The sequence below is a fragment of the Lissotriton helveticus genome, chromosome 5_1 (assembly GCF_964261635.1).
Source record: "Lissotriton helveticus chromosome 5_1, aLisHel1.1, whole genome shotgun sequence".
Classification (NCBI taxonomy): Eukaryota; Metazoa; Chordata; class Amphibia; order Caudata; family Salamandridae; genus Lissotriton; species Lissotriton helveticus.
Window position 1 is genome coordinate 1051448651 of NC_136065.1, and position 24053 is coordinate 1051472703.

At 57.4% G+C, this 24053-nt stretch overlaps 1 protein-coding gene across 4 annotated transcripts in view; it reads left to right on the forward strand.

The window, feature by feature from the left end:
- Positions 1-24053, forward strand: part of ARHGAP19 (Rho GTPase activating protein 19) — a 368551-nt gene that overhangs the window by 60007 nt on the left and 284491 nt on the right. For all 4 annotated transcript variants that reach the window (XM_078643585.1, XM_078643586.1, XM_078643587.1 and 1 more), the window contains exon 2: positions 331-596. In XM_078643585.1, the coding sequence (XP_078499711.1) occupies positions 331-596 (266 nt within the window). The remainder of the gene's footprint in view (positions 1-330; positions 597-24053) is intronic.

Genomic DNA, 24053 nt, shown 5'->3' on the forward strand with positions numbered 1-24053 from the left:
CAATTTCTGCTCTGTCATTCGACAAATTGTAGCCACATTTTCAGCACCTCTTTTAATACGATTGCATGACATTATTCAACATTTTTCAGGTATTTTGTTTACAAAGTTCTCTTTTATTGTTAACCAGTACATTTGTTTAAAAGAGCTTAGAAGTTTGTGGTTTACCTTTATGAAATATGATATTACTACCATGTTCAGACCACACAATATTATTATAATATGGCATTATTTTACATTGAGTGATTTATTGTAAAAGTTGGTTATTGATAGCTGTTCACTTAAACTTTAGATTTCTTTTAATAATCCTCGATTCTTTTGCTCTTTCTACAGTGATACACTTTGCAGTATTGTCATCTGCAATGAGGCTTCCCTTCGGAACCAACCAGTTATATTTAACCCTGACTTCTTTGTTGAGAAGCTGCGACATGAAAAGCCGGAGATATTCACTGAGCTGGTGGTTAGTAACATCACACGGTTAATCGATTTGCCAGGGACGGAGTTTGCCCAGTTGATGGGAGAGGTAGATCCCAAGCTCCCCAACAGCAGTGGAGCAGCCGCCGGATTTTTTCGTTCGTTTAACTTCCTGAAGCGCAAAGGTTGGTATTGCCTGCTTAAACCTTCTGTGAAAAGTTGTCACTGCCCTTCAAATAGTTGATATGTTAGTGTTTATTTTTAAGAGCATATTTCGAGGCCTTGGCTTACCAGCTTCATGTTTTCCAGGAAATATTAGAATAAAAAGCATATGTGGCCAGTGTGTGCGCTGGATTTACACACCTGCTACATAGTGCCTGGATGCTCTCACCTGTGATATGAGCGCAATAAAAACACCAATAACCTAACGTGTGTTTGTGTGTGTATGTATGTGTGTATGTATGTATGTATGTATATATGTATGTATGTGTGTGTGTGTGTATTCTCTCTTGCTCCCCCCCTTTTAAGTGCCATTCATTTTTTTAAAAAAACTTTTTTAATTAATTTTGTGCACATAACATACAATCTTAATTCTCATACCGACTCGCTCGTAGCCCGTATTGCCATGTCCCTTCCACACAATCCCCAACAACAGACCCTAAACATGACATCCCGCCCCCCTCTCTACCCCCTCCCCCCCATTGTCAGTGTGCCTCATCGCCCTTGTTACGGCTTGTCAGATCCATCACTTCAGCGGCAGGCTTCAGTCCCTCTGTCTAGTGCCCACACATAAGCCCAGGTACGGTCCAACACTGCCCAAGCCCCCCATTCCATCCCCAGATGCAGGCGTCCCACACTGTCCGTGCCATTAAACACTTTAAGTGCCATTCATATTTTGCTTCCGCCCTTTACAGCATGGGGCAGTGGGTCAACCCCATTCATCCATTGACTACTTTCACTGTGACTTGTTGCATTTGCTTGATCATGTGCACAGGTTGCCTGAAAAGAACTGCATTTCACTTTTGAGGCAGGTGTGCCCGGGCCACTCTTTTTGACTGCCCCATCCTTGTGGCCTATTGCTTATGCTTGCAATACAATTGCATGCTTGCCACACCAGACCTACTGGGTTTGACACAGCTAGTTTATTAGGAGCCACATCATCTAGATTCCTGGTTTGTAAAAAACGAAACATTAAGCAATATGATTGAGGGCTAGTTCCTCTGTGCATGTCCAGGGTCCTGGTAGAGGCAACAAAGTGTTAATTTATTTATTTATTTATTTATTTGCGGGTTTGTAACGCGCTAGGATCATCTCCCGGAGGAGTATCTCCGCGCCTTTGAGAACCTTTCAGCTTGTAACAATAGGTAGGCAGATGTCATTAGTTAGGAAATAAGTAGGTTTTTAACTGTTTCCTAAATGGGAGATATTCCTGACAGAGTCTCAAGGAGAGAGGAAGGCTGTTCCACAATCTTGGTCCAGCGATGGACAGAGCTCTTCCACCTTGTCTGGTTTTTCTGGCTCTTGGAACTTGTAAAAGACCTTGTTCACTGGATCTCAAGGATCGAACAGGTTTATAGAGAGAGAATCTATTGTTTAGATACTCTGGGCCTTTGTTCTGGAGACTTCTATGTATAGTGCACCCTATCTTGTAATTCACCCTTTGTTTGATGGGTAGCCAATGTAGGGTGTTCAAAAGAGGCTTCGATGGTGTCCGGGGAGGCTGATTTAGGACAAGACGGGCCGCCGTGTTCTGGACTACCTGCAATCTCGCAATAACTCCCTCGTTTACTGATAGGAGCATCCCGTTGCAGTAGTCCAGTCGACTCAGTATAAGGGCCTGCACTAACGTTCTCCTAGTTGGGTCAGGGAGCAAGGGGAAGACCTTCCTCAGCATAGCGATCACGTGGAAACATGAGCCCACCACTTGATTGCTGTTTTGTTTTAGAGAGAGCTCCTGGTCCAGACGCACACCGAGATTTTTTACCACCTGCTTCGGCTCCGGGACTGGGCCAAGATCTTGCGGCCACCAGTCTGGGGACCATAGGAGCTTTGCCTCACCGAACAGCATCACCTCCGTTTTTGCCACATTGCATTGCAGGAAGTTTGATGCCATCCAGTGAGCCACTGCCTTCATCCCCAAGGAGAAAGAGTTCCTGACCGTATCCGTAAGATGTTTAAACGGGAAGAGGAGTTGGGTGTCATCCGCGTATGACATAGGGATGAACCCATGGGATCTCATGATGTTTGCCAGGGGTGCCACGTAGATATTAAACAGGGTCGGGCTTAAGCAGGACCCCTGTGGCACCCCCTTTGAGATCCCCAACTCCTCTGACCGATAGGCACCCAAGGTGACGGTCTGGGTGCGGTCGGTCAGGAAACTCCTCACCCATGCCAGAGCTACACCTTCCAGACCGATGTTAACAAGTCTGGTGGTCATGATGTCATGTGACACGGTGTCGAACGCCGCAGACAGATCCAGTAGAACCAGGATGACGGAATAACCCCCATCCTGGTACATACGTAGATCGTCTGCGACTGACAGCAAGGTGGTCTCGGTGCTGTGTCTAGGCCTGAAACCCGACTGAGAGGGATCCAGTCCATGTGTCTCCTCAATAAACCTGGACAGATGTCCATTAACAAACTTCTCCATCATCTTGCCCGTAAAGGGAAGGAGAGAGATGGGTCGTAGGTTGGCCAGATCCGTCCAAGGAATGGTGGTATTTTTCCTTAGCGGTCTTACCAATGCCCGTTTCCAATCTCTCGGAACTTCTCCCGTGCTTAATGACAGATTAATCAGTTTCTGGATGTCTGGACCAAGAATATCGGCCAGCATAGGCATGATACGGGCGGGAACAGTATCCTGCGGACTACCGCTCTTAATTATTTTTATAAGGGAAATGACTTCCTCCAAAGAAATAAGGGGGAAGTTTTTTAAACGATTGGCCTGTGTGTTCTGCTGTATACTATTGTGAGGGGGGTTGCTAAGACAAGCCACTTCCATTGATTTAGTGGCCAATATCTTAGCATAGATGATATCAATTTTCTTCATAAAGAAGGATGAGATCCCATCACATAGTTCTTGGGAAGCAATTTCCGCCGTCTCGCATGCTACAGGCTTGGTAAAAGTTTGCAGGATTTGAAAAAGGACTTTAGAGTCCTTCCCAGCCTCTGCAAGTTGCGTCGCAATATGGCTTTTCCGAGCCATCCTTATTGCCTTATGATAGGATCTAAGGGATGTTAAGTAGCATTGTTTATCCTCCGGCTTCCGAGAATGTCTCCACACTTTTTCAAGCTTCCTGGTCTTTTGTTTCATGTGTCTCAGGTCTTCGGAGTACCAGACTTCTTGTCTGGCTGCTTGGCGGGGTTTATACGTTTTAAGTGGTATAATACCATCAATTGCTTCATTGACAGCATTTGCAAAGCGATTGAGCTCAATTGGCATTGTTCCCTCCTGCTCGTTAATTATGGGGGCTTGATAGGCTTCTCGAAAGGTGTCCTGTGTCAATTTGTGCCATGGTCTTCTTTTGGTCGCCAAAGCAGTCGGTACACTTAGTTTACACATGGGCTTAGTGTAAAATTTTAGAATAAAATGATCGGTCCATTCTGTTTGAGTGGGGGATGGGCACATAGTCAAAAATGAGTTGGAGAACACCAAGTCCAATGTATGGCCTGCCTCATGTGTGGGTCCCTGATTCATTTTTTTCAGGCCTAAGTGTTCCATATCAGTGAGAAGTGTTCTGGCCTCCATGCATGTCTCCAGTTCACTGTGGAAGTTGAAATCCCCCACTAATAGGAAATTCTGATTGTTTAAAATAAATGGAGCCAGAACCTCCATAAGTGCGATTTGAAAAATCCACACTCGGGCCTGGGGGTCGATATAAAACCGCACCCCTTCTGTTCTCCCCAGAGGTAGAGCTAAGTTTAAAAATCATTAATTCCATCAGAGGAGTGCTAATTTCCTCCAGTGTAGTGACAATTAGCTCTTCCCTATATACAATTGCTATTCCTCCACCTATTTTATGTGGGCGGTCCAGTCTAGAGATCTTATAGCCCATCGGAATGCCTAAAGTGATGGCTGGGACAGAATGAGGCTTGAGCCAAGTCTCCGTTAAAAAACAGAGATCAGGCTTCTCTGTAGATATCAGGTCCCACACCTGTGAAGCGTGCTTTGATAGTGAACGCACATTACATAACAAATGTTTACTTCCCATAGGAGCGGGATCCTTGACAGTCTTTACTAGGCCGGTATTGGGTATTGAACAGGGCCTTGCGGGTGGTATTCGCAAGGAGCTATTGGCCACTAACTCGGAACTGAAATGTGTAGAACAGTTAGGGCAAGTGAAAGGGCCTTCTAAATTTGAACGGAAAGTGACGGCACATGTATAGGACATGCTGGGACATAAATCACGTAGTACCTGTGATGAATATATTATGCGGCCGGCATCAGGAATCCTCATAGAGAATGATGAAACAGCCATGGTGTCCTGCCCCTAGCCCCGTCCTGGCACGGACGGGCACAGACGGGCTTCTCTCTGGCTTGTCTCAGGCGCGTCCTCAGGCACTCCCCTGCGCGCGACCGCTGCGCGCTCAGGGCGACGAGAGGGCTAAATAGCCCCTCCTTGTGGGAGGCTAGACCGCTACCTGATACACTAGCGGAAGTGAGGAAGTTTGTCAGGCTCTTGCCTGTCCGCCCTCCGCTCTACGGCAATAATTGCCGAGTCGGACCGGGGCGGGCAGGCTACAACATCGAGCACTGACAGCAGAGTGCAGGTAAGTTTTTAAATCACCCCCGAATGCACTAAAGAGCATGCGCACCAATATTTAATAAATGTGCAGGTCAAACGAATGGTTTTTAGGATCAACCAAACGACGCAGTTAAAAATATAAAACAATTATTAAATTCTTCAATTTCCTGGTTGCAGGCAGTTAATACCTCGTTCCTATGTACCTGACCTGGTACAGGCTGTCTGTAATGACCCATCTGAAGAACCAAAGGCTCAGGTTTCTGTTTTAATTGCAAACATCAAATCTAATTACATAGTGGAGCTGCTTATTGTAGTCTAATGATGTTTAAAGATCTGAAGGTTCTCTCCTTGCTGAGATTCTAATTAGTTCCATTTTTTTTTGTTAATAATAAAAGAATGCCACTCTCTGGGAAGAAACCTTTTTGAAACTCCGTGTAACTCTCAAACTGATTACAAAATGATTGGTAGTCCATGCATACTGGTGTTGCTTTTTTTTAAGACCATCTTGTTCTACCTCTCAAAACAGGTTGTGGCTATGTACTAAGAAGGCATTGTTGCCACTGGGAATTTTTTATTACGTAAGACCTGCTGGACATCATATTCGGGCTACTTAATTTTCTTCACTTGTCTTTGAAATTTCTAATTCTATAAAACAATTTACTCTGCTGAATTTATTAGGAAGCTAATCGCAGTCTCACTCGAGCATAGACATTTGACTTACATGTACATTTTTATGTTGCTTCCAACGAACTGCTGAGCAGAAGCTAAAAGTTACCTTTTTAAAGCTAATGGGGAAAAGAAATAATTCGAACCATGTATCGACCTATGCTTATTATTTGTTGTTAAAGAATATTATTTGTGCTCATTATCATTGCAATTTTATTAAAAAGACCTCTGCCACGAGGAGCTGAGCCCGATGATGAAACATGACACCCTTGCAGGTGTGTGAGGACACTACTTCCTAATAAGGACCCCCCCCCTCTCTCTTGCTAATTATCTATCATGAAACACACTTCTTAGACCGTTACCTTTTTAGTATTGGTGTGGAGCACCACAATTTGTGTTGCTTGGGCCTAGGATGAAAGAACCTTCAACAATCCCAGATATGCAGACTGTAACCCTATTACTACTTTATTTATTCATTCAAGAGCCTCCTTTCATTTGCACTGAATGATAGGTTTGTTATAAGAATAACATTGATAATTCCAAGAACAGTATAGTTAATGGTGTCAAAAAAAGGGTTAATCATACATGCCCTAGGCACAGAAGATCAAAGGGTATACAAACACTTGCCTACATGGGAAGGTGTGACAAGCAATGTAGATATATATGAAGCGGTGTTTTCCTTTTCAGATTGCATACTTTGGGCCCAAAATATGTTTAGTGATAATTGCACCGTTTTTGAGGCTGCTGGTCAATGAAGAAACTTTTGATGAACGTGACAATTTGAATTTGTCGACTAACTATAGGTTTAGTTTGTTGCTGGAGGATTTATGAAAGATCAAGGCCCATATTACCATAAGGGCAGGCTTTCCCTGTTTGTGCCACTGCGCACCTTAAAACAAGTGCACCAGTCGCAAACTGGGACGGTGCACCCTGTTACAAGAATGCCTTGAAGTACAAAGTGGCTGCTTCAAAGCTGGTTTGTGGTTCACAGTGCAGGAGGCAACCCCCTGCACTTTCAAGAGGGATTAGGGATCCCCTTATAGGTGGGTGGAGTGAGTGACTGCACCCGCCTACAAGGAGATGTCTGGGGGAGGGGTCCATGGGACCTCTTTCTCCCCTTCAGAGCTCTACGCTTAGGAGGCTCACTAAAAGCTCCATCTTCTTGTGGCACACCTTCAGTGCACCTCCTAAAGGCATCTTTGTCTTTGCGCCACCGTCCATAATCTCACGTGGGAGCAGAGGCAAAGTGAATCCCTCATTGTGTGGAGCCACTCCCCATGCAAATATGAGAGCACCCTTTAACGATAGCGCTACATGTGTGCCAGCGCTATCTGTATTGCTTGTGTGGCCCCTTCTGTAATAACAAAGTGCTCTGAGGGCGTACATGGCAATTGTGCCCCTGGGGCACTTTGTTTAATAGAGTCCCAGATTGTAACGCTTGCCAGTATGAATGAAAAATCCTGGGTCAGAGGAAAGCCTACTCTCTATGAAGCTATTGCCACTGCACATATTGCGTAACATCCTGAAGGGTCTCTGTAGTCCATGAGGAAGAGGTATTTATGACAGTTGTCTCACAAAGAGAGTAAAGAACTGGCCACCAAAAAAACCATCTGACATTGCTTACTGTAGAAGGTACTGTAAAGAAATCTATAAATGGTTAACTCCTTCATATAGAAATTCACTCATTCGGCAATCATTATCTCATGCAATCTACTACACTCAATTTCTTGCACGCATCAAGTCTTTGGATAAAATATAGTATCATAGGTAATCTTCGTTCTCCTAGTAATATCAAATGTTACCCCAAAGGGATCATCGAACAATGCTTTAATGTCTGGAACTCGGCGACAAGATATTAGGCACAATAAGGAGCCTGGTTAGTCTTTTCAAATCTAAATATCTGTCACCTGACCATGTAGAAAACAAGGTCATACCTTGTCTTGGAGGCCTCCTTAGTTTGATGCTCTTAAGAACTCTGCAAATGAAAACTTTTTTTGCCTTCACTCTTGCCATTGATCAGACTGAGATCTGCAGAAACTGCTGATCTGCCGCAGTTAATAGTTTTAAAACTAAGGCTCCTATCTAACTGTTCCATCAGGAAGTTAACTACCTCACCTATAAGAGCCTTCACGGGATCTAAGTTCCTTTCCATGCACCAACGCACCCAAACTTTTCAAATGCCCTTATACCTGCACCAGTTTCCTGGAGCCCATGATTGCCTTCAGCTCTTCCCGAAAGGCCTGACATGTCTGAACATCTTATACTTTCCACGCAAGAAGGTTCCAAGTTCCTGTCTGTACCAGAGGATGTTTCTCTTCATCTACGTCTCTCAGCAGGCGCTACATAGCAGGAAGCTAAAAATGAATTTCGGATGCAAGCTCCATAATCATTGGGAACCACGCTTGTAAGATCCAACAAGCATTTACAATGCAATGGTCTCGGCATTATTAAAGGTAGAGCTATTGGCATTGCTCATGACTTTTTTTTTTTTATATATATTTTTTAATCATAAATAAATGGCATTGTTATTTACATTGCCAATAGCTTAATCGTTAAATAAATGGCATTGTCATTTACAATGCCAATAGCTTAATCGTTCGCTAATGCATGACCTATTGGATTTACACCCACACAGAGCCACCCACACAGAGCCACCCACACAGTCATTCACATAGAGCCCCCTACACAGAGCCACCCTCACACACAGAGCCACCCCCACACACACAGAGCCCCCCCACACACAGAGCCCCCCCACACACAGAGCCCCCCCACACACAGAGCCCCCCACACACAGAGCCCCCCACACACAGAGCCCCCCACACACAGAGCCCCCCACACACAGAGCCCCCCACACACAGAGCCCCCCACACACAGAGCCCCCCACACACAGAGCCCCCCCACACAGAGCCCCCCCACACAGAGCCCCCCACACAGAGCCCCCCACACAGAGCCCCCCCACACAGAGCCCCCCCACACAGAGCCCCCCCACACACAGAGCCCCCCCACACACAGAGCCCCCCCCACACAGAGCCCCCCCACACACAGAGCCCCCCCCACACAGAGCCCCCCCCACACAGAGCCCCCCACACAGAGCCCCCCACACAGAGCCCCCCCACACAGAGCCCCCCCACACAGAGCCCCCCCCACAGAGCCCCCCCCCCACAGAGCCCCCCCCCACACAGAGCCCCCCCCCCACACACAGAGCCCCCCCCCACACACAGAGCCCCCGCACACACACAGAGCCCCCGCACACACACAGAGCCCCCGCACACACACAGAGCCCCCGCACACACAGAGCCCCCGCACACACACAGAGCCCCCGCACACACACACAGAGCCCCCGCACACACACACAGAGCCCCCGCACACACACACAGAGCCCCCGCACACACACACAGAGCCCCCGCACACACACACAGAGCCCCCGCACACACACAGAGCCCCCGCACACACACACAGAGCCCCCGCACACACACACAGAGCCCCCGCACACACACACAGAGCCCCCGCACACACACAGAGCCCCCGCACACACACAGAGCCCCCGCACACACACAGAGCCCCCGCACACACACACAGAGCCCCCGCACACACACACAGAGCCCCCGCACACACACACAGAGCCCCCGCACACACACACAGAGCCCCCGCACACACACAGAGCCCCCGCACACACACAGAGCCCCCGCACACACACAGAGCCCCCGCACACACACAGAGCCCCCGCACACATACACAGAGCCCCCGCACACACACACAGAGCCCCCGCACACACACACAGAGCCCCCGCGCGCACACACAGAGCCCCCGCGCGTGCACACAGAGCCCCCGCGCGCACACACAGAGCCCCCGCGCGCACACACAGAGCCCCCGCGCGCACACACAGAGCCCCCGCGCGCACACAGCCCCCGCGCGCACACAGCGCCCCCGTACACACACACAGAGCCCCCGTACACACACACAGAGCCCCCGTACACACACACAGAGCCCCCGTACACACACACAGAGCCCCCGTACACACACACAGAGCCCCCGTACACACACACACAGAGCCCCCGCGCACACACAGAGCCCCCGCGCACACACAGAGCCCCCGCGCACACACAGAGCCCCCGCGCACACACAGAGCCCCCGCGCACACACACAGCCCCCGCGCACACACACAGCCCCCGCGCACACACAGAGCCCCCGCGCACACACAGAGCCCCCGCGCACACACAGAGCCCCCGCGCACACACACACACCCCCGTGCACACACAGAGCCCCCGCGCACACACAGAGCCCCCGTACACACACCCCCGCACACACACAGAGCCCCCGCACACACACAGAGCCCCCGCACACACACAGAGCCCCTGCACACACACAGAGCCCCCGCACACACACAGAGCCCCCGTGCGCGCACACAGCCCCCGCACACACACAGAGCCCCCGCACACACACAGAGCCCCCGCACACACACAGAGCCCCCGTGCGCGCACACAGCCCCCGCGCGCACACAGCCCCCGCGCGCACACAGCCCCCGCGCGCACACAGCGCACACAGAGCCCCCGTACACACACACAGAGCCCCCGTACACACACACAGAGCCCCCGTACACACACACAGAGCCCCCGTACACACACACAGAGCCCCCGTACACACACACAGAGCCCCCGTACACACACACAGAGCCCCCGTACACACACACAGAGCCCCCGTGCACACACAGAGCCCCCGTGCGCACACACAGAGCCCCCGTGCGCACACACAGAGCCCCCGTGCGCACACACAGAGCCCCCGTGCGCACACACAGAGCCCCCGTGCGCGCACACAGAGCCCCCGCGCGCGCACACAGAGCCCCCGCGCGCGCACACAGAGTCCCCGCGCGCGCACACAGAGCCCCCGCGCGCGCACACAGAGCCCCCGCGCGCGCACACAGAGCCCCCGCGCGCGCACAGAGCCCCCGCGCGCGCACACAGAGCCCCCCCGCGCGCGCACACACAGAGCCCCCGCGCGCACACACAGAGCCCCCGCGCGCACACACAGAGCCCCCGCGCGCACACACAGAGCCCCCGCACACACACACAGAGCCCCCGCACACACACACAGAGCCCCCGCACACACACACAGAGCCCCCGCACACACACACAGAGCCCCCGCACACACACACAGAGCCCCCGCACACACACACAGAGCCCCCGCACACACACACAGAGCCCCCGCACACACACACAGAGCCCCCGCACACACACACAGAGCCCCCGTGCACACACACAGAGCCCCCGTGCACACACACAGAGCCCCCGCGCACACACAGAGCCCGCGCGCACACACAGAGCCCCCCCGCGCGCACACAGAGCCCCCGCGCGCGCACACAGAGCCCCCGCGCGCGCACACAGAGCCCCCGCGCGCGCACACAGAGCCCCCGCGCGCGCACACAGCCCCCGTGCGCGCACACAGCCCCCGCGCGCACACAGCCCCCGCGCGCACACAGCCCCCGCGCGCACACAGCCCCCCCGTACACACACACAGAGCCCCCGTACACACACACAGAGCCCCCGTACACACACACAGAGCCCCCGTACACACACACAGAGCCCCCGTACACACACACAGAGCCCCCGTACACACACACAGAGCCCCCGCGCGCGCACACAGAGCCCCCGCGCGCGCACACAGAGCCCCCGCGCGCGCACACAGAGCCCCCGCGCGCGCACACAGAGCCCCCGCGCGCGCACACAGAGCCCCCGCGCGCGCACACAGAGCCCCCGCGCGCGCACACAGAGCCCCCGCGCGCGCACACAGAGCCCCCGCGCGCGCACACAGAGCCCCCGCGCGCGCACACAGAGCCCCCGCGCGCGCACACAGAGCCCCCGCGCACACACACACACCCCCGTGCACACACAGAGCCCCCGTACACACACAGAGCCCCCGCACACACACAGAGCCCCCGCACACACACAGAGCCCCCGCACACACACAGAGCCCCCGCACACACACAGAGCCCCCGTGCACACACAGAGCCCCCGTGCGCGCACACAGCCCCCGCACACACACAGAGCCCCCGCACACACACAGAGCCCCCGCACACACACAGAGCCCCCGTACACACACAGAGCCCCCGTACACACACAGAGCCCCCGTGCGCGCACACAGCCCCCGCGCGCACACAGCCCCCGCGCGCACACAGCCCCCGCGCGCACACACAGAGCCCCCGCACGCACACACAGAGCCCCCGCACGCACACACAGAGCCCCCGCACGCACACACAGAGCCCCCGCGCGCACACACAGAGCCCCCGCGCGCACACACAGCCCCCGCGCGCACACACAGCCCCCGCGCGCACACACAGAGCCCCCGTACACACACACAGAGCCCCCGTACACACACACAGAGCCCCCGTACACACACACAGAGCCCCCGTACACACACACAGAGCCCCCGTACACACACAGAGCCCCCGTACACACACACAGAGCCCCCGTACACACACACAGAGCCCCCGTACACACACACAGAGCCCCCGTACACACACACAGAGCCCCCGCGCACACACAGAGCCCCCGCGCACACACAGAGCCCCCGCGCACACACAGAGCCCCCGCGCACACACAGAGCCCCCGCGCACACACAGAGCCCCCGCGCACACACAGAGCCCCCGCGCACACACAGAGCCCCCGCACACACACAGAGCCCCCGCACACACACAGAGCCCCCGCACACACACAGAGCCCCCGCGCGCACACACAGAGCCCCCGCGCGCACACACAGAGCCCCCGCGCGCACACACAGAGCCCCCGCGCGCGCACACAGAGCCCCCGCACACACACAGAGCCCCCGCACGCACACACAGAGCCCCCGCGCGCGCACACAGAGCCCCCGCACACACACACAGAGCCCCCGTACACACACACAGAGCCCCCGTACACACACACAGAGCCCCCGTACACACACACAGAGCCCCCGTACACACACACAGAGCCCCCGTACACACACACAGAGCCCCCGTACACACACAGAGCCCCCGCGCACACACAGAGCCCCCGCGCACACACAGAGCCCCCGCGCACACACAGAGCCCCCGCGCACACACAGAGCCCCCGCGCACACACAGCCCCCGTACACACACACACAGAGCCCCCGTACACACACACACAGAGCCCCCGTACACACACAGAGCCCCCGTACACACACAGAGCCCCCGTACACACACAGAGCCCCCGTACACACACAGAGCCCCCGTACACACACAGAGCCCCCGTACACACACACAGAGCCCCCGTACACACACACACAGAGCCCCCGTACACACACACACAGAGCCCCCGTACACACCCCCCCGCACACACACAGAGCCCCCGCGCGCACACACAGAGCCCCCGCGCGCACACACAGAGCCCCCGCGCGCGCACACAGAGCCCCCGCGCGCGCACACAGAGCCCCCGCGCGCGCACACAGAGCCCCCGCGCGCGCACACAGAGCCCCCGCGCGCGCACACAGAGCCCCCGCGCGCGCACACAGAGCCCCCGCGCGCGCACACAGAGCCCCCGCGCGCGCACACAGAGCCCCCGCGCGCGCACACAGAGCCCCCGCGCGCGCACACAGAGCCCCCGCGCGCGCACACAGAGCCCCCCCGCGCGCGCACACAGAGCCCCCCCGCGCGCGCACACAGAGCCCCCGCGCGCGCACACAGAGCCCCCGCGCGCGCACACAGAGCCCCCCCGCGCGCGCACACAGAGCCCCCCCGCGCGCGCACACAGAGCCCCCCCGCGCGCGCACACAGAGCCCCCCCGCGCGCGCACACAGAGCCCCCCCGCGCGCGCACACAGAGCCCCCCCGCGCGCGCACACAGAGCCCCCCCGCGCGCGCACACAGAGCCCCCCCGCGCGCGCACACAGAGCCCCCCCGCGCGCGCACACAGAGCCCCCCCGCGCGCGCACACAGAGCCCCCCCGCGCGCGCACACAGAGCCCCCGCGCATGCACACAGAGCCCCCCCGCACGCGCGCACACAGAGCCCCCGCACACACACACACAGAGCCCCCGCACACACACACACAGAGCCCCCGCACACACACACACAGAGCCCCCGCACACACAGAGCCCCCGCACACACACACACAGAGCCCCCGCACACACACACACACAGAGCCCCCGCACACACACACACACAGAGCCCCCGCACACACACACACACAGAGCCCCCGCACACACACACAGAGCCCCCGCACACACACACAGAGCCCCCGTACACACACACACAGAGCCCCCGTACACACACACACAGAGCCCCCGTACACACCCCCCCGCACACACACAGAGCCCCCGCGCGCACACACAGAGCCCCCGCGCGCACACACAGAGCCCCCGCACACACACAGAGCCCCCGCGCACACACAGAGCCCCCGCGCACACACTGAGCCCCCGCGCACACACTGAGCCCCCGCGCACACACTGAGCCCCCGCGCGCACACACAGCCCCCGCGCGCACACACAGCCCCCGCGCGCACACACAGAGCCCCCGCGCGCGCACACAGAGCCCCCGCGCGCGCACACAGAGCCCCCGCGCGCGCACACAGAGCCCCCGCGCGCGCACACAGAGCCCCCGCGCGCGCACACAGAGCCCCCGCGCGCACACACAGAGCCCCCGCGCGCACACACAGAGCCCCCGCGCGCACACACAGAGCCCCCGCACACACACAGAGCCCCCGTACACACACACAGAGCCCCCGTACACACACACAGAGCCCCCGTACACACACAGAGCCCCCGTACACACACAGAGCCCCCGTACACACACAGAGCCCCCGTACACACACAGAGCCCCCGCACACACACAGAGCCCCCGCACACACACTGAGCCCCCGCACACACACTGAGCCCCCGCACACACACTGAGCCCCCGCACACACACTGAGCCCCCGCACACACACTGAGCCCCCGCACACACACTGAGCCCCCGCACACACACTGAGCCCCCGCACACACACACACAGAGCCCCCGCACACACACACACAGAGCCCCCGTACACACAGAGAGCCCCCGTACACACACAGAGCCCCCGTACACACACACAGAGCCCCCGTACACACACACAGAGCCCCCGTACACACACACACACAGAGCCCCCGTACACACACACACACAGAGCCCCCGTACACACACACACACAGAGCCCCCGTACACACACACACTGAGCCCCCGCACACACACACACAGAGCCCCCGCACACACACAGAGCCCCCGTACACACACACACACACACAGAGCCCCCGTACACACACACACAGAGCCCCCGTACACACAGAGAGCCCCCGTACACACACACAGAGCCCCCGTACACACACACACACAGAGCCCCCGTACACACACACACACAGAGCCCCCGTACACACACACACAGAGCCCCCGTACACACACACACAGAGCCCCCGTACACACGTACACACACACAGAGCCCCCGTACACACGTACACACACACACAGAGAGCCCCCGTACACACACACACAGAGCCCCCGTACACACACACACACACACACACACACACACAGAGCCCCCGTACACACACACACACAGAGACCCCGTACACACACACAGAGCCCCCGTACACACGTACACACACACACAGAGAGCCCCGGTACACATACACAGCCCCCGTACACATACACACACACAGCCCCCGTACACACCCACACAGAGCCCCCGTACACACACCCACACAGAGCCCCCGTACACACACGCACACAGAGCCCCCGTACACACACACACAGAGCCCCCGTACACACACACACACACACAGAGCCCCCGTACACACACACACACACACACACAGAGCCCCCGTACACACACACAGAGCCCCCGTACACACACACAGAGCCCCCGTACACACACACAGAGCCCCCGTACACACACACAGAGCCCCCGTACACACACACAGAGCCCCCGTACACACACACACAGAGCCCCCGTACACACACACAGAGCCCCCGTACACACACACAGATCCCTCGTACACACACACAGATCCCTCGTACACACACACAGAGCCCCCGTACACACACACAGAGCCCCCGTACACACACAGAGCCCCCGTACACACACAGAGCCCCCGTACACACACAGAGCTCCCGTACACACACACAGAGCCCCCGTACACACACACAGAGCCCCCGTACACACACACAGAGCCCCCGTACACACACACAGAGCCCCCGTACACACACACAGGGCCCCCGTACACACACACAGGGCCCCCGTACACACACACAGGGCCCCCGTACACACACACACACCCCCGTACACACACACACACCCCCGTACACACACACACACCCCCGTACACACACACACCCCCGTACACACACACACACCCCCGTACACACACACACACCCCCGTACACACACACACCCCCGTACACACACAGAGCCCCGTACACACACAGAGCCCCGTACACACACAGAGCCCCGTACACACACAGAGCCCCGTACACACACAGAGCCCCCGTACACACACACAGAGCCCCCGTACACACACAGAGCCCCCGTACACACACACACACACAGAGCCCCCGTACACACACACACACAGAGCCCCCGTACACACACACACACAGAGCCCCCGTACACACACACACACACACAGAGCCCCCGTACACACACACAGAGCCCCCGTACACACACACACAGCCCCCGTACACACACACACACACAGAGCCCCCGTACACACACACACACACAGAGCCCCCGTACACATACACACACACAGAGCCCCCGTACACATACACACACACACACATACACAGAGCCCCCGTACACATACACAGCCCCCGTACACATACACACACACAGCCCCCGTACACACACACACACACAGCCCCCGTACACACACACACACAGAGCCCCCGTACACACACACACAGAGCCCCCGTACACACACAGAGCCCCCGTACACACACACACAGAGCCCCCGTACACATACACACACACACACAGAGCCCCGGTACACATACACAGCCCCCGTACACATACACACACACAGCCCCCGTACACACCCACACAGAGCCCCCGTACACACCCACACAGAGCCCCCGTACACACACACACACAGAGCCCCCGTACACACACACAGAGCCCCCGTACACACACACACACAGAGCCCCCGTACACACACACACACAGAGCCCCCGTACACACACACACACAGAGCCCCCGTACACACACACACACAGAGCCCCCGTACACACACACACAGAGCCCCCGTACACACACACAGAGCCCCCGTACACACACACACAGATCCCCCGTACACACACACACAGAGCCCCCGTACACACACACACAGAGCCCCCGTACACACACACAGCCCCCTTACACACACAGAGCCCCCGTACACGCACACAGAGCCCCCGTACACGCACACAGAGCCCCCGTACACGCACACAGAGCCCCCGTACACGCACACAGAGCCCCCGTACACGCACACAGAGCCCCCGTACACACACACACCGAGCCCCCGTACACACACACACCGAGCCCCCGTACACACACACACCGAGCCCCCGTACACACACACACCGAGCCCCCGTACACACACACACAGAGCCCCCGTACACACACACAGAGCCCCCGTACACACACACAGAGCCCCCGTACACACACACAGCCCCCGTACACACACACACAGAGCCCCCGTACACATACACACACACACACACACAGAGAGCCCCCGTACACATACACACATACACACACACAGAGCCCCCGTACACATACACAAACACAGCCCCCGTACACACACACACAGAGCCCCCGTACACACACAGAGCCCCTGTACACACACACACACACACAGAGCCCCCGTACACACACACACACAGCCCCCGTACACACACACACACACACACACACACACACACACACAGAGCCCCCGTACACACACACACACACACAGAGCCCCCGTACACACACACACACACAGCCCCCGTACACACACACACACACAGCCCCCGTACACACACACACACACACACAGCCCCCGTACACACACACACACACACACACACACACAGAGCCCCCGTACACACACACACAGAGCCCCCGTACACACACACACACAGAGCCCCCGTACACACACACACAGAGCCCCCGTACACACACACACACACAGAGCCCCCGTACACACACACACACACAGAGCCCCCGTACACACACACACACACACAGAGCCCCCGTACACACACACACACACACACACACAGAGCCCCCGTACACACACACACACACACAGAGCCCCCGTACACACACACAGAGCCCCCGTACACACACACAGAGCCCCCGTACACACACACAGAGCCCCCGTACACACACACAGAGCCCCCGTACACACACAGAGCCCCCGTACACACACACAGAGCCCCCGTACACACACACAGAGCCCCCGTACACACACACAGAGCCCCCGTATACACACACACAGCCCCCGTACACACACAGAGCCCCCGTACACACACACACACAGAGCCCCCGTACACACACACACACACACCAAGCCCCCGTACACACACACAGCCCCCGTACACGCACACAGCCCCCGTACACACACACATAGCCCCCGTACACACACATAGCCCCCGTACACACACACAGCCCCCGTACATACACACACAGCCCCCGTACACACACACAGCCCCCGTACACACACACAGCCCCCGTACACACACACAGCCCCCGTACACACACCCAGAGCCCCCGTACACACACACACAGCCCCCGTACACACACACAGAGCCCCCGTACACACACACACACAGCCCCGTACACACACACACACAGCCCCGTACACACACACACTGAGCCCCCGTACACACACACACACAGAGCCCCCGTACACACACACACACACACAGAGCCCCCGTACACACACACACACACACAGAGCCCCCGTACACACACACATCCCCCGTACACACGCACAGCCCCCGTACACACACACAGCCCCCGTACACACACAGAGCCCCCGTACACACACACACACACACCAAGCCCCTGTACACACACAGCCCCCGTACACGCACACAGCCCCCGTACACGCACACAACCCCCGTACACACACACAACCCCCGTACACACACACACACAGCCCCCGTACACACACACACAGCCCCCGTACACACACACACAGCCCCCGTACACACACACACAGCCCCCGTACACACACACACAGCCCCCGTACACACACACAGAGCCCCCGTACACACACACACAGATCCCCCGTACACACACACACAGAGCCCCCGTACACACACACACAGAGCCCCCGTACACACACACACAGAGCCCCCGTACACGCACACACAGAGCCCCCGTACACACACAGAGCCCCCGTACACACACACACACACACACAGAGCCCCCGTACACACAGAGCCCCCGTACACACAGAGAGCCCCCGTACACACACAGAGCCCCCGTACACACACACAGAGCCCCCGTACACACACACAGAGCCCCCGTACACACACACAGAGCCCCCGTACACACACACAGAGCCCCCGTACACACACACAGAGCCCCCGTACACACACACAGACCCCGTACACACACACACACACACACACAGAGCCCCCTGTTAGAAAGGCGTCCCCGGGCGAGGCAGAAGATGTCTGACTGACCACCCCTAGGTCCACCTCTCCGTCGAGGAGTAGCCGAGCGGTTGCTGAGAGGCCTCCTGAATGAGGGTCCTCTCCTAGGATCGTACAGCAGAGTAATCACAACACTACAGATGGACACCACACAAGAAGTTACGCTCTCAAGCTTTTATAGGGAATAAACGGTTGCTGGTTCTTGGCAGTATGTACAAGCAGATCGAGGGATCTGGAAAGTCTCTTAAAGGGGGGTAAGGTAGCGGGACAGTCTTACTCTGGGCGGAGGAAGGGATACCCTACGCACAGCTCTCAATCCTCGAGCTGGGGGGTTCCGAGATGCTCGAGCCGCGGCAGCGCCAGCAGGCCCTCGGAAGGTTCAGCAAGGTAGGCCGCGGCAGCGCCAGCAGGCTCTCAGATGGTTCAGCAAGATAGGCCGCGGCAGCGCCAGCAGGCTCTCGGAAGGTTCAGCAAGGTAGGCCGCGGCAGCGCCAGCAGGCTCTCGGAAGGTTCAGCAAGGTAGGCCGCGGCAGCGCCAGCAGGCTCTCGGAAGGTTCAGCAAGGTAGGCCGCGGCAGCGCCAGCAGGCTCTCAGATGGTTCAGCAAGATAGGCCGCGGCAGCGCCAGCAGGCTCTCAGAAGGTCGTCGGGTTACGGATGAGTTCGTCTGGTGTCGGCCGTGACAGCGTCAGCAGGGCTTCCAGTCCAGGATACAACTGAAGTCTTAATCCAGGGTTGCCCCAGATATAGGTCTGGAGGTCTTTGAAGTCCGGACCCTCGCGCCTGGGGGTCAGAGGGGCCGGGATGATGGTGTCCAGACACCCAGCAGGGGGGTGGAGCCAGCGCCCAGGGAGGCCGGAGGGCGATCGATACCAGGCGTCCGGGGACGGCTGGGGGCCCATCGAAACTTCCCTTCCTCCGGGATCTGTCGAGTGGCTACTCGACCACCTGGGTGGATCTTGGTGCCTCGATGTCGGGGCTTCGATGGGGCCTTGGCTGGGGCCGAGGCCACGTGGTTGTGACGTGGCGGGTCCAAGATGGAGTCGGGCACGGCCTCGTGCTGAGGCCGTGATGGGCCTACGCTGGGGTCAGGCCTGCGCAGGTGGACCGGGATGGTAGCCGGCCCTGTGGGGTTGGGGCGTGTAGGATCGGGCCGAAGGGGCCGCCCGAGGTCTGGTGGAGGGCGGATATCGTCCTGGGCCCGCCATGCCCCCGTACACACACACACACACACACACAGCCCCCGTACACACACACAGCCCCCGTACACACACACACACAGAGCCCCCGTACACACACACACAGAGCCCACGTACACACACACACACATAGCCCACGTACACACACACACAGAGCCCCCGTACACACAAACACAGAGCCCCCGTACACACACACACAGAGCCCCCGTACACACACACACAGAGCCCCCGTACACACACACACAGAGCCCCCGTACACACACACACAGAGCCCCCGTACACACACACAGAGCCCCCGTACACACACACAGAGCCCCCGTACACACACACAGAGCCCCCGTACACACACAGAGCCCCCGTACACACACACAGAGCCCCCGTACACACACACAGAGCCCCCGTACACACACACAGAGCCCCCGTACACACACACAGAGCCCCCGTACACACACACAGAGCCCCCGTACACACACAGAGCCCCCGTACACACACAGAGCCCCCGTACACACACACACACACACAGAGCCCCCGTACACACACACACACAGAGCCCCCGTACACACACACACACACAGAGCCCCCGTACACACACACACACACAGAGCCCCCGTACACACACACACAGAGCCCCCGTACACACACACACACAGAGCCCCCGTACACACACACACACAGAGCCCCCGTACACACACACACACAGAGCCCCCGTACACACACACACAGAGCCCCCGTACACACACACCCAGAGCCACACACACACCCATCCACACACAGAGCCACACACACACACAGAGCCACACACACACACAGAGCCACACACACACGGAGCCACACACACACGGAGCCACACACACAGAGCCACACACACACAGAGCCACACACACACAGAGCCACACACACACAGAGCCACACACACACAGAGCCACACACACACAGAGCCACACACACACAGAGCCACACACACACACACAGAGCCACACACACACAGAGCCACACACACACACACCCAGAGCCACACACACACACAGAGCCACACACACACACAGCCACACACACAGAGCCACACACACACAGAGCCACACACACAGAGCCACACACACAGAGCCACACACATACAGAGCCACACACACACAGAGCCACACACACACAGAGCCACACACACACAGAGCCACACACACACAGAGCCACACACACACAGAGCCACACACACACAGAGCCACACACACACAGAGCCACACACACACAGAGCCACACACACACAGAGCCACACACACACAGAGCCACACACACACAGAGCCACACACACACAGAGCCACACACACACAGAGCCACACACACACAGAGCCACACACACACAGAGCCACACACACACAGAGCCACACACACACAGAGCCACACACACACAGAGCCACACACACACACAGAGCCACACACACACAGAGCCACACACACACAGAGCCACACACACACACACCCAGAGCCACACACACACCCACACAGAGCCACACACACAGAGCCACACACACAGAGCCACACACACCCAGAGACACACACACCCAGAGACACACACACCCAGAGACACACACACCCAGAGACACACACACCCAGAGACACACACACCCAGAGACACACACACCCAGAGACACACACACCCAGAGACACACACACCCAGAGACACACACACCCAGAGACACACCCACCCAGAGACACACCCACCCAGAGACACACACACCCAGAGACACACACACCCAGAGACACACATACCCAGAGACACACACACACCCAGAGACACACACACACACCCAGAGACACACACACACACACCCAGAGACACACACACACACCCAGAGACACACACACACCCAGAGACACACACACACACCCAGAGACACACACACACACCCAGAGACACACACACACACAGAGACACACACATCCAGAGACACACACACACCCAGAGACACACACACACCCAGAGCCACACACACACCCAGAGCCACACACACACACACAGAGCCACACACACACACACAGAGCCACACACACACAGAGCCACACACACATACACACACAGAGCCACACACACACACACCCAGAGCAACACACACACACACCCAGAGCAACACACACACGCACACACACCCAGAGCAACACACACACCCAGAGCAACATACACACGCACACACACCCAGAGCAACACACACACGCACACACACCCAGAGCAACACACACACGCACACACGCAGAGCAACACACACATACACACACGCACACACACACCCAGAGCAACACACACACACACACAGAGCAACACACACACACACCCAGAGCCACACACACACACCCAGAGCCGCACACACACCCAGAGCAACACACACACACACACGCACACACACCCAGAGCAACACACACACGCACACACACCCAGAGCAGCACACACACGCACACACACCCAGAGCAACACACACATACACACACGCACACACACACCCAGAGCAACACACACACACAGAGCAACACACACACACACACCCAGAGCCACACACACACACACCCAGAGCCGCACACACACCCAGAGCAACACACACACACACACGCACACACACCCAGAGCAACACACACACGCACACACACCCAGAGCAACACACACACGCACACACACCCAGAGCAGCACACACACGCACACACACCCAGAGCAACACACACACGCACACACACCCAGAGCAACACACACACCCAGAGCAACACACACACCCAGAGCCGCACACACAAACAGAGCAACACACACAAACAGAGCAACACACACACACACACCCAGAGCAACACACACACACACCCAGAGCAACACACACACACACACATACACACACACCCAGAGCAACACACACACACACACACACACACCCAGAGCAACACACACACACACACACACACACACACACACCCAGAGCAACACACACACACACACACACACACACCCAGAGCAACACACACAGGAGAGCAATCACAGCCAGGGGGCAGAGGAGCAATCACAGCCAGGGGGCAGGGGAGCAAGCACAGCCAGGGGCAGGGGAGCAAGCACAGCCAGGGGGCAGGGGGAGGGCAAAAAGTGAGCGCAACGAGGGTCAGGGGGGCACGAGCCCCCGTACACACACAGCCCCCGTACACACACAGACCCGTACACACACACACACACACAGAGCCCCCGTACACACACACCGAGCCCCCGTACACACACACCGAGCCCCCGTACACACACACCGAGCCCCCGTACACACACACCGAGCCCCCGTACACACACACAGAGCCCCCGTACACACACACAGAGCCCCCGTACACACACACACACAGCCCCCGTACACACACACACAGCCCCCGTACACACACACACAGCCCCCGTACACACACACA